At 43.9% G+C, this 13450-nt stretch overlaps 1 protein-coding gene across 1 annotated transcript in view; it reads left to right on the top strand.

Annotated features, from left to right (window-relative positions):
• Positions 1 to 391: 391 nt before the first annotated feature.
• The window catches only part of CAT (catalase), a 35842-nt gene continuing 22783 nt past the window's right edge, over positions 392 to 13450 (top strand). The window contains exons 1-3 of the mRNA XM_050758772.1: positions 392 to 577; positions 10690 to 10861; positions 12501 to 12611. Of these exons, the coding sequence (XP_050614729.1) occupies positions 512 to 577; positions 10690 to 10861; positions 12501 to 12611 (349 nt within the window). The 5' untranslated portion in view covers positions 392 to 511. The remainder of the gene's footprint in view (positions 578 to 10689; positions 10862 to 12500; positions 12612 to 13450) is intronic.

Here is a 13450-nt window from a genome sequence, read left to right as displayed (position 1 = left end):
GACTTTTTAAGAGCAGAAAAAGCACAGTTAGAGTGCAAGGCCCCACTCAGCAGGGTCTAGTATTCCCTCTGCAAAACTGGCAGGCCACCAACGGCCGCGTCCTGGGGTGGCCTGAGGGATGCTGATACCGGCCTGAGGGATGCTGATACCTGGGTTCGGCTATTGCGGGCACCCGGGGCCGGCGGGGCGAGGCTCTCCAATCGCTGGACTAGCGCGGGACCCCTCCTTTCCGCACCCTCCCGGGTATCTCCGGGTTCTGGGGCACCGCCTCCCTCGGGGAGCCCTGCTCCACGCCCATTGGGCTTCCAATCTCGGCCTGCCTAGCGAGCAGCCAATCAGAAGGCAGTCCTCCCGAGGGGGCGGGACGAGGGGGGGCGGGACGAGGGGGCGGTGCTGATTGGCTGAGCCTGAAGTCGCCGCGGCCGCGGGGCAACAGGCACTTTTGCCTACTGAGGGTGGAAACCCACAAGCGGAGGCTTCCTGCAGTGTTGCGCACCGCCAACCGAACGCCATGGCTGACAGCCGGGATCCCGCCAGCGACCAGATGAAGCACTGGAAGGAGCAGCGGGCCGCGCAGGTACACCCTGTGCTCCCCGAACGGGCCCGAGGGTCCGTTTAGAAAGTAGGGGGGTCGGCGAGTAACGGCCCGGCTTCCCCTGGGACGGCGCTCGGAGGGACTGTACGGCGGCTCACTGGGCGGGGTGGGGGATCCCCTTCGGTGCAAACGGACTCTTACATTCGCCGGAGCAGAGGAGGGGGGTCTGGGTAGTGGGGCGCGGGCCTGCAGGCTTTGTTGTCCGCGACGGGCTCGGGTGGTTGCTTCAGAATTTTGCACTTTTGCCAACTGGGACAGAGGTCGCAGCTTGAGGACAGAATGAGGGCTCATGGGGAAAGAGGCAGAGAGCTGCAGCTGCAAGGAAGTCAGAGAGGGAAGTGGAACCAGGCTCTAACGCTGCCCTTCTTGAAATAGTGTTTACACGCTTTCATAGTTGTGGGGTCCCAGCGGGGCAGGGATTGTGTTTTATCATCTTGATGTCTCCAGCACCAATCACAGTGACTGGTACGTACTATGCACATTATTAAACGACTAAATAAAAGAATTTTTACATCCATTGTCTCATTTGCACTTCAAAATATCAGGCCTAGCGTTTTAGAGCTGGGGTGGGGGGACATTAGGGATTGGTTAATGCATTTATTCTATTCTTTGAGCGCCTGCAGGTGCTAGACACTGTTCGGGGCAAGGTGTATAAATTCCAATGAGGCAAGAACAACACCCTTGAGAAGCTAAGAGTCTAGTCTGGGAGACAAGACACTTAAACAGATGATTACACTCCAGCGTGGTGAGGGCTCTAATATAGGTATTCTGTAGAATGCAGAGGGAGTGACCAGGTGGGCTGGACAAAGCAGGTGACATTTGAACAGGAATTTTTTTAAATGAGTAGGATTTTAACTTGGTGGTGGGAGAGGCATTCCTGGCCTGTGCCCACGGGTGCAGAGGGCATCTATGAGGAGGTTGGATTAGATGAGACCGCATCTGGTCTGAGTCTTCTGTTGGCAGATTGGCCCAGGGAGTCTAAAGGTCTTGCCCTGTTCCCTGGCTGCTGGTTAATGGTAGAGAGAGGACTGCAGCCCTGTTTTCCCCATTCTGCCTAGTGCTGTTGCTCAAAACTCAGGTTCATGAACTGGGGTATTAATGCTAAGTGCTCATGGATTGCTTTAATGGTTCCCTGTTTGGGACAAGGCTGCCATTTTCCTCCAAGGGCCTGGAAAATCTCCCCTCTTGGCCCTGTTCTTTGTTATATACCATTAGGACGGTTCATGAGCTCTTAAAGTGAACCAGAGACACGTGGAGTCTTAGTAAAGGATGTGCCACTACTTAGTGGCAGAGACAAGGTTAGAATCCAGCTTCTTGGACCCAAGACTCTTTCCTTACCCAGTGGGTGCAAATCCTGGTTCACACTGAAGTTTTAATGAATACTTGGTGAATTGAGAAAAGTGTGGACAAAGTAGTGAGATTTTTACAAAACAAAATATTTTCTTTTCTTTTCTTTCTTTTTTTTTTTTTGAGATGAAGTCTCGCTCTGTTGCCCAGGCTGGAGTGCAGTGGTAAGATCTCCACTGACTGTGAACTCTGCCTCCCGGGTTCGAGCAATTCTCCTGCCTCAGCCTCCCAAGTAGCTGGGATTACAGGTCCCCGCCACTACACCCAGCTAATTTTTGTATTTTTAGTAGAGATGGGGTTTCTCCATGTTGGCCAGGCTGGTCTGGAACTCCTGACCTCAGGTGACCCACCCGCCTTGGCCGCTGAAAGTACTGAGATACAGGTGTGAGCTCCCGGGCATGGCCAATATTTTCATTTTTAAAGGACTCCCCTTTATTCTGAGATTAGCTGCCTTCTTCCTTGTTTGGGAGAATCATGAACTGTTGAAGTCCCTGCTGTTGATTTACCTTAACGTAGTTGCCCATGTGAGAAATGGCTGACTCAAAAAGCTCATCCATAGTTGGGAGGCTCTTAATTGAAATACGGCAGTCCCCTTTGTCCATGGCATCTTAGTGCACTGTGTACATCGTCCTGATTAGCAGTCACATTGATGTCTTATTGTTTGTTGATTTTAGCTGCTCTGAGTAAAAACCGCTTACTTCTTTGAGGCACTTCTCCCTCCCCCCAGGGCCCTCCAAAAGGAATTATGCATATGTCTTATAGCCTATATAATTTTCAAACACTTCTTTAAATGAAAAATTTCAAACATTCAGAAAAGTTGAAAAAAATTTGCAGTGTATACCTATATATCTGCCATCTAGATTCTACAAGGAACATTTTGCCTTGTGTCTTTTATTACGTTACTCTGTCTGTCCATCCTTTCATTCATTCAAGTTGTTTCATGTATTAGCAGTTTATTCTTTTCATTGCTGAGTAAGATTCCATTATATGAATGTAGCACCGTTTGAATATCCTGTTGCTGGACACCTGGGCTATTTAATTTTTTTTCTATTGTAAGTAAAGCTGCTGTGGCTGGGCATAAAGGCTCATGCCTGTAATCCTACCACTTTTGGAGGCTAAGTTGGGAGGATTGTTTGAGCTCAGGAGTTTGAGACCAGCCTGGGCAACATGGTGAAACCCCATCTCTACAACAAAAGAAGTAGCCAGACATGGTGACACATGCCTGTAGTCCCAGCTATTGGGGAAGTTGAGGTGGGAGGGTTGCTTGAGCTTGGGGTGTGGAGGCTGCAGTGAGCCATGATTAACACCACTGCACTCTAGCCTGGGCGACAGAGGGAGACTCTGTCTTAAAAATGAAAAATAAATAAAGCTGCTATAAAAATTCTTATATAAGTCTTTTTGTGCACAGATGCTTTTATTTCTCTTAGGAAATACCTAAGAGTAGGTCTAGGAGTAGGTTTATTGGGTCATAAGGTCAGTGAATGTGTTATGAGAAACTGCTGAACCTTTTTCCAAAATGGTTGTACCATTTTATACTTCATCAGCAGTGTATGGGAGTTCCAGTTGCTCCACATCCTATCAACTTTTGGTGCTGTCAGTCTTTTGCTTTTAGCTGTTGGACATGCAGTGGTATCTCACTATGGTTTTAATTTGCATTACTCTGATGACTAATGATGAAAAGCATCTTTTTACATGCTTATTGGCCATTGGTATATATTCCTTTGAAGTATATGTTCAAATTTTCTGTCCTTTTAAAAATTGAATTTCTTTTAAATTATTGATTCATAGCCCATATTTTAAGTTAAATCATGTGAAATCATGTATAGGCTAAGAGTTATAAAAATAAATCTCAACATGTATCATGGTATAAACATATTAGAAATTTATGGCCGGGTGCGGTGACTCACGCCTATAATCCAGCACTTTGGGAGGCTGAGGCGGGTGGATTACCTGAGGTCAGGAGTTCGAGACCAGCCTGACCAGTATGGAGAAACCCTGTCTCTACTAAAAATACAAAATTAGCTGGGCGTGGTGGTGCATGCCTGTAATCCCAACTACTGAGGAGGCTGAGGCAGGAGAATCGCTTGAACCCGGGAGGCGGAGGTGACCTGGGAGGCGGAGGTGGCAGTGAGCTGAGATCATGCCATTGCACTACAGCCTGGGCAACAAGAGTGAAACTCCATCTCAAAAAGAAAAAAAAGAAATGTATTCCTTTCCTACATGAATGGCCCAAAGTGGTTTGAAGTTGAAGAAGGCGGGTGGGTGCTCTGCTTCCCACAGTTATTGAGGGTACCAGGCTGAAGGAAGCTCCCCCTTGGTCAACACATGGCTTTTAAGGTTGCCCTGGGCATCACTGTCCAGCACAGAAGGCTCAAGAGCATGGAGAAGGGTATATGAGTGTGGTAAGGTTTGGGGTCCAGGGTTACTGCCACTTACATTCTATTGGCTAGAACTCTGTTACAGGCCACACCTGGGGTAGTGTACCCGTGTCCAGGAAGCTGACTCTACTACATTATCCAAAGCTTACGTTTCGTATTTGGTGAAAATCTGTCCATCCATTTTCTTGTGATGTGGCAATGGACACACAACATAATCTCTTTTTAAAGAATATGTCATTTTTACTTTCTGACATTAAGATATTCTGTTAGAAAATTAAGACAGTAACAGATGGCATTAAAAAAAAAAGTCTCCCTTTGCTTGGTAAATGCCTTTATCTAAGTGGGCAGCTTTGTGCTAATATGCTCTCTTCCACTTCCCAATTAGTTTTGACGCTTTATTCATCTGGGAGAGCTTTACGGTTTGGGACTACTATAGGAGAGCACTCTGTTGCCTCCTCTCTCAAGAATCAGAGTATCCTTTTTTGGAAACACAGTCAACCAATGTGAAAGCAATTTATTGGGCGTATCTTCTGTGGTCAGATTTGGTTTGCTGACAGCTGAATTGGGAGTTTTGTAAACTTTAATAAGTGAGCACTGAGTCAGATGTGTTCATGAGTATGACCTCGATCCACTTAAAAATTCTTATTTCTTTTTCTGTCTTGGCAGGAGGGAGGTGGTTCTGCAGGTATTCCCAGTGACTTTGAAGGGAACTTAAATGGGAACTTTATTGCTGGCTGCTCAGAAAGCCATGGGCTCTTCTTTTGGGATACTTACCTTAACCCATTTCCTGTTTTTTGTTGTTGTTGTTGTTATTGTTTTTCTTTCTTTTTTTTTCTTTTTTAAGTGCAGCTTGCTGCCAGTGCTCTTGGAGGTAAATGGGAAGTATTAATAAGTAACCTCTGATCCCTTTAAAATGGGAGAATTTAAACATTTCAAACCTTACCTTTTTATACAGTTCTCTTATTACCTGGCAGAGGTCTTAGACTGTCCATTTATGTCAGTGAGTTGCCTATGCATTATAGGCTGTGAGGGTCTATGTTTTTTAGGGTAACCCTGGTAATAACTGCATTGCTGTTATACTGCCAACATTTGGGATGGAGAAAGGGTGACTGAGTGACTTAACCCTTGGTTCACATGTGCTTTCATTTCTCCTGAAATACACCTAGGCATGGGATCGCTAAGTCTTAATGTGCAATGGGAGAGACTATGGGAGATGGGATAAAAGTTTTTAAGGTTTCGTTTCTTTTTCTTAGCTTTTCCATGGAGGGTAGGTCTATGCAAACTTACTCCCAAAGTCTGAGGAAGCTGAGAGGCCAAACAAAGAGGCTGACAAATCAAGTTTCTCAGAAAGAAATGTTTAATACACACTTATGACCAGAAACTATGTCAGTGTCTTGCATGTTGCTGAGACAAGATGGTGGATCCCACACCATTACCCCTCAGACCCAGGGCTTAATAAATACCATAGGGAAGGGTGATTCAGAAGGGAGGTATGGGATGACTGAAGTATGATAATGTCAAGGTTGTTTGACCTCAGGGCAGGATTTATAGTAAATAGGGGCTCTTTCACAAGGAATAATGGATAAACTGGAAATCTTAAAACTGGAGTTAATCAGAAGTCAGCATGGTGGATTAGTGTCTAAGATGGAGTTGCTTTAGCTTCCACAGCCGCCAATATCTAGACCGCCCTTATTATTTTCCCACAGAGTAAGAAATTTGAGGGTCAGGACAGTCTTTGGTTTCCTGTATTTGGGTATACACGTTGTAGGCACTTGAATCTTTGTTGAATAAATGGAGAATGTTAGGCAGTTACTCGCTAGAAAATGCTAGGCACATTCTTTATCATAGAATGAGAAGACATCATTATGACTCCTCTGGGACTGACAGGGGCAATTTGCATTACCAATCTTTTAATTAAAAGTGGAAGAACATGTTAAGTTCTTGAGACTTTTGTGAGTGAAGGGAACTAAGTGGAAAGTGTAATATACTGATAAAATATTTCACCAGATGAAGCCAACCTTACTCTTCCCAGGAAAATTTCCTCATTTATGTATTAGCTCTGGCCAAAAGAAGTCTATAAAAGCAGCAAAGTCAAAATGGAATTTTACTTTAAGTCCCTACCTCTAATAATTGTGCCAGTTTTTAGCCAAGCTAATTTCTGCGGCAGTTTTCATAACAAGTTTGTCTAAAGGTATTTGATCAGAATTTATAAATTAAAATATTTCTCTCATTTTTTGGAGGGGAGATGCAGGGAAAGGGATAGGCTGTTGCTGCTTCCTCCTTCTCCTTAGAAAGGCTCTTGGCCATATCATATTGGTCCATGGTTTAGTTTATTTGCATGCTGAATCCACACACATTTGTTTTGTGTTTGTTAGTATATTGAGCAGTGTATTAGGATCAGGGATATAGATGTAAAAGGAGTACACAGTCTAGAGAGGAAAAACAGTGACAGACTGGGCGCGGTGGCTCATGCCTGTAATCCCAGCACTTTGGGAGGCCAAGGCGGGCGGATCGCTTGAGGTCAGGAGTTCGAGACCAGCCTGGCCAAGATGATGGGACTCCGTCTCTACTAAAAATACAAAAATTAGCCGGGCATGGTGGCGGGTGCCTGTAATCCCAACTACTGAGTTGGGAGAATCACTTGAACCCAGGAGGCGGAGGGTACAGTGAGATGAAACCGCGCCACTGTACTCCAGCCTGGGCAACAGAGCGAGACTCCATCTCAGAAAGAAAAATAGTGATGTGAACAGGCAATTACAGTATTTTGTTATAAGGGGCACAAGAAGGTGCTTCCCTTGGCCCTGCTTCATGGGTGGTGTGGGGCAGGATAGAGAGAGCACTTCAGGAGAGAGACATGTGGATGTCATGGGAGCTAGCAGCCAGGAAGATGGAAACATGTTAACAAGAACCAATGCTACTTTCCCAGAGAGAGGTCTTGAAATTGTCCAGCCATAGAAAAGCTTTTCTGTCTTTAAAAATATTCTGGCTCTAAAGTCATTCATTGAGTTAAAAACAAGAATTGCAAGTTGGAGGAAATCTCTTTGCCTGTCCTTACTTGTTACATGTAACAAGTAAACCTGTGCCACAACACTGACATTTCTGCAAAGTTACTTAAGTTTTCTGAGTTTATAGTTGGGATTAATAACATCCATCTCTGGATTATTGGGAAGCTTAAGTGAGATAACTTGTGTGGTCCATTTTCTAGCCCCACCCTCTCATTTCATCTAGTAAATCTTCATTGCATGAATTATTTTCATCTTAAATACACTGCATCCTACTCCTCACCTTCTAATATTAATAAATGCTCTATCTTTCAGTTTAGATCAGTTCCTCTTACCCAATGTTGCTCTAAACATCCCCTGAAGTTGGGGGATCTTTTCCTTTCTAGTTTTTGCTCCCTGGCTTCCCTTTTCTATTGCTGACTGTTGAAGCTTTCCTGCCCCACTGGCTTTGAAGGTAAATTGTATATACAAGAGCTTGTGCAAGGAAAGCTGTTATATAAATGAGGACAATTGATCTAACTATTAGAGTGGGGAAATGGAAGAGATTCTGAAGCCTCCATTTGTAACTTAAAAACTCAGGTTTCATTTCTTAACAGGATTGATGTTAAGGAGGGGATTCCTTTGTTGGGCAGGAGGGAGGACTGCCATAATTCCAGCATTCTGACCCTTATTAGTCAGTGTCATCAGGAAAGACCACCTCAAGCTTTAGTACTTTATTCGTTTATCCAACTCTGCACCTGCTGCCTTTGGGTGTGGTATTTATTCTTGACTATATCACCCTAATTCAGTAACCAGAAGGGAACATGTGATGTGCTCTCATCTCTCCCTTAGGGGCAGCTCCCTCTCCACTTTAAGGATGCTGGCATGTAAATAACACTCTTGCCTGTTTAGCATTCCTTTTACTGAGCTTCTTGGTATCTTTTCTCATACTTTTATCTTTTATTATGGGATGTCCTTTTTTTTTTTTTTTTTTTGAGACGGAGTTTCTCTCCTGTTGCCCAGGCTGCAGTGCAATGGCATGATCTCGGCTCACTGCAACCTCCACCTCCTGGGTTCAAGCAATTCTCCTGCCTCAGCCTCCCGAGTAGCTGGGACTACAGGCACCCCCCACTGTACCTGGCTAATTTTGTATTTTTAGTAGAGACAGGGTTGCTCCATGTTGGTCAGGCTGGTCTCAAACTCCCGATCTCAGGTGATCCACTCACCTCAGCCTCCCAAAGTGTTGGGATTACAGGTGTGAGCCACCGCGCCCAGCCTGGATGTCCCTTTATTTTTTAAAGGCTTCCTTAAATACCTTGTTTATATGTTGAAAAGAGCATTTAAAGGACAGATTTGGTTTGCTCTGGCTCTCTAATTATTTTAATTTTGTTATCACTCAGTAGTTCTAGGTCAGTGGTTTTCAATCCTAGCTTCAACAGGAATCATTTAAAAATAGCCCAGGCCTCAGCCAGGGTACTTCTATCAGACATATCTAGTGGGAATGACCCGCGCATCAGGAGGCTTTAAAAAGCTCCCCAGGTGATTTCAGTGCATTGCCAAGGTTGAAAACCAAGGCTTTAGGTTTAAACTAAAGGTGAAGTTGCTCTTTTTCTGGTTCATTTTCTACTTTAGAAAGTAGAATTTTTTTTTTTTTTCCTGGTTCATTTTCTACTTTAAAAATAAACCTGCAGAGGGTCACACGTATTAGCAACATACGTATCTTCAAAAGAGTGGTGTGATTGGGTGGTAAGTGTTGATTGGACCCTTAAACTGTGACAGTTTAGAAGGGGCTTTGCTAGATGGGTTTAGGGACAGAGATGGTAGAGTGAGAGAGTGTGGATGGAGGAGTAGGCATCTGTCATGATTACTAGAAAAATAAAACTTCAGATGCTTTGCTCCTTCTGCTGTGAGGTCATGTTCTCACAGTCAGTGAAGTGACAGCATGTATGTGCTGAATGTATGGCTTGCATTTTACATTTAACTCTTTTAATTCATGTGTTAACCCTAGGAGGTGGTTATTATTCTGTTTTGCAGATGAAAATGGAGACTCATAAATAAGTAACTTGCCAGCAGCTCCATAGGTGGTAATTGGCAGAACTGGAAGTTGGACCCAGGCTCTAATGCTGGCACTCTTGGTTTCTCCCTGGTGCCATGTTGGCCTCTTCCCACTTGGATGAAGATAGAACTCTAGTGGCAAGGGCATTTCCTAGTGTGTGAGACAGTCTGGTTTATTAGTTTTGCAAATTGCATGGTCTCCTTTATTCAGTGTCTTTTTTCAGACAGCTCACAGATCTTTTGTGGTTTTTTAAGTGCCTACTCCCCACCCTATTGCCTTCTAGAGAAGAGGCAGGAATTTGTTTTAATATGCAGGACAGACATGCATGGGGAGTAAAACTACATACTCCAGGTGTGTGGAAATACTAAAAATAGTGCTTTTCTCTGTGTGTGAAGTTGGTCTTTGGGGTTTGTCATAGACACCGTTGAGTTCCTCTCCCAGGTGGGGGTGGCGTAGCTTTGCATCACCTCCATGTCTCTCCTGATTTCCAGTGACCGGGGGAAGACACTGCAGAGGCACTTATCTGTGGTCAAAAGTATTCTCTGACCATGGAACTAGATGAAGCTGAGAGCTTCCAGGATCACGTGGGGCTAGAAGAAGGCCGCTCTCACTCTAGAGGAGGGACAGCTGAGTGTCTTCTAATGTAACTGAAATTGGAGAATCAGGTGGATTAAAATTAATTCTTTATTACAGTAAAGTAACCTATCCCATTTCAGAGACATTTGCTATCTTTAAAACATTAATACTGTAATCCACCTTACCAGTAACAGTTTACTTTTAGTGACAGTAAAAGCCATTGACTTTTTTTTTTTTTTAATTGAAAAGAGATGTTGCAAATAGCTGGTGTACATTGTTTGAGATGCACTAAACAGGGTAGCGTACTTGAACATCGTGGCAGTAATAAAGCATCTGTAAGTTCTGAGTAAAGTATTGACCAGCACAGCTTCCCTGGAGACCATCTTCTCATTGTTGGGTGGGACATTTCACTGTTAAATTTGTAGGATGCTTTTAGGCACCTCTCTGGGAGCTTTGCAGAACCCAGTGGCTTTCTCTGGAGCAGGTGCTGGGCACATTTTCAGGCTCCAAAATCATCTTTCTGCTCTTCAGAGCAAGTTTCTTAGCAGATTGGTGTTGAGATTTGTCAAAGGTTTCTGAGGCATGACTGAAAGTTTCAGGCAATGGCCCATCTTGTCGGATTTTAGTACTTTGGACACAGGAAATGTAAAAAGAGGGCAGATGGTATAAACATTGCAAAGCTATGTATCCGTGACAGTGTAAATGAAAGGTTTGCTTGTGCTAACTCTCCTGCACTTTCTTTCTGTGTTCATGTAGAAAGCTGATGTCCTGACCACTGGAGCTGGTAACCCAGTAGGAGACAAACTTAATGTGATTACTGTGGGGCCCCGTGGGCCCCTTCTTGTTCAGGATGTGGTTTTCACTGATGAAATGGCTCACTTTGACCGAGAGAGAATTCCCGAGCGAGTCGTGCATGCTAAAGGAGCAGGTAAGTGCTGTGTTTATTTGCTGTAAAAAGATTGTTTCCCAGCACCTGGGTCAAGTGTTATTTCCCAAAGGATTGGAGGACCTTTAACACAAGTGCCAAATCTCCATTTGTGGGAAAAAGGAGAAATGTCCTGCAGTAGGGAAATTAGTAAATAAATGATGGTTATTTCCTCAGATTAAACATTATGTATAAAATAGTTTCTTTTAAAAATAGCAGTCTTCCATTTTTCCTATCATGCAGTTCATTGAAGGAATAAAAATACAGTAAGTCCTCACTTAATGTCAATAGGTTCTTGGAAACTTTGACTTTAAGCTAAACGACATGTAATGAAACGAATTTTACGATAGGCTAATTGACATAAGCAAGAGTTAAGTTCCTATGGCATATTTCGGACTGATAAAATATCACCAAACTTCTAAATAGAGACTCAAAATACATCTAATATTAAACATTGAAATAAATGTGAGCCATACATACCTTTAAGAAACATTAGTAAAATAAGATTGTTATTTACCAGTTTATTCCAGTTCAAGGTGGTGGGAGGCCAGAGCCTGTCCTGACAGGTTGGGGTACAAGGCAAGAGCCAACCGTGGACAGGATGCTGTCCATTGCAGAGTGGACTCACACTGGGACCATTTAGACATGCCAGTTCAGCTAATGTGCACATCTGTAGGATGTGGGGGGAAGCTGGAGTACCAGGAGAAAACCTATCTAGACATGGGGAGAACATGCAGACTCCACACAGATAGTGACCTCAGCTAGGAATAGATTTTTTTCTCATCAATGTTATAATGAAACAATGTTGAACCAAACAATGTTACATGAGGACCCGCTGTACACAAATACAGACACAGACACGACTGCAAATTGCGACTAAGTTTAAATGGTGTACTTATTGGGCAATTACCGGAATGAACTGCAAAATTTGGGATAGTTGTGTTAGGGTGGTGGGTCTGTGATGATTTTTCCTTTCCTTTTTTCCAACAATTTCTGTAAAACTTACTTTATTGCTTTTATGTCAGACCCAAAAGATGGGGGTGGTGTTTGAAAGAAAGTGAAATACTCAGTTGGAAAAAGAGCTCCACAGAAAGGGAGTGTTTCTCTTAGCTTGCTGACTGGGACTTCCAGTTAGGACTTCTGCATTTCTTCATCTCTTCTTCCTGGATAAGGTTTCTTCCCATCTTCCCCAGTGGTTTTTGTGTGTTTTTCCATCTTGACTTGTTTAGTGTGTTGCTTGCTTTGTATCTTCCTTGCTAGGTGTTGAAGAGATTCTCTCTTTCTCTGTGGTTTCATCTCCTCTTCTCTCTGTTCTTCTCTTTCTCTCATAGGTCCTACCTGTACTTCAGGCCCGTCTGAGGTCCTGTGTCCTTGAGCCAACCTTGACTACTTCTAGCCCCACTCACCTCCTTCTCTCGGCTCCAGCTATGTGGCATTCAACTTAGCACTGAGTGATAGAATAGGGCTTTGCTTTTCACCCTCTTTATTTTGTGTTTGGACATTTCCCCTTCCCCCATTACACTGGAAGCCCCCAGAAGGCTGGTGCTAACCATCATTTTCTCTTGTTACTCACATGCCTGTTAAGGACCTGAATGTCTGAGTAATGGTCTCATGGTAAGGATTTCTGTGTCTTTCTCGTTAGGGGCCTTTGGCTACTTTGAGGTCACACATGACATTACCAAATATTCCAAGGCAAAGGTATTTGAGCATATTGGAAAGAGGACTCCCATCGCAGTTCGGTTCTCCACTGTTGGTAAGTTGGTTTATTGGCGTGATTGGTGTGGCTTAACTCAACTTCACCTTTTTGGGGACGTTTATAACTTAAAGAAAAAGTTATTAGAAAATAGGAAACAGGCCGGGCGCGGTGGCTCAAGCCTGTAATCCCAGCACTTTGGGAGGCCGAGGCGGGTGGATCACGAGGTCAGGAGATCGAGACTATCCTGGCTAACATGGTGAAACCCCGTCTCTACTAAAAATACAAAAAACTAGCCGGGCGTGGTGGCGGGCGCCTGTAGTCTCAGCTACTTGGGAGGCTGAGGCGGGAGAATGGCGTGAACCCGGGAGGTGGAGCTTGCAGTGAGCCGAGATCACGCCACTGCACTCCAGCCTGGGAGACACAGCGAGACTCCGGCTCAAAAAAAAAAAAAAAAAAAATAGGAAACAAGCACTTCTCCAAATTATGGCAAGGCTTTACAGTAGAAGACATATTTGGAGACACACAGGAAGTTACTTATATTTCTGTTTGTTGAGGTCTTAGGAAATCACACTTACACAGAGGCTACCTCTGCAATTCTGTGACATTTGGAAAGAGCTTTCCTCAAAGTGGTTGCCTCTAACAGAAGAATAGAGTGGAAATCTTATTTAATAACCATGCCTACAGTGACCTTTATTGAGAATTAACTCTATGCCAACCATGGTTAGGTGCTTTACAGATACAGTCTCTAATTGTAGATCTACTTTGCAGAATGGGATTCTTTTCGTTTTTGAGAGGCTAAGTGATGTTTCTCACGTTACAGAGATAGTATTAGATCTATCATACTATATTTCATCATGCCTACTGCTTGACTAGTTCCGTTTCTGTGTCAGTCTCTG

The sequence above is a fragment of the Macaca thibetana genome, chromosome 14 (assembly GCF_024542745.1).
Source record: "Macaca thibetana thibetana isolate TM-01 chromosome 14, ASM2454274v1, whole genome shotgun sequence".
Classification (NCBI taxonomy): Eukaryota; Metazoa; Chordata; class Mammalia; order Primates; family Cercopithecidae; genus Macaca; species Macaca thibetana.
This window is presented reverse-complemented; position numbering and strand designations above follow the sequence as displayed.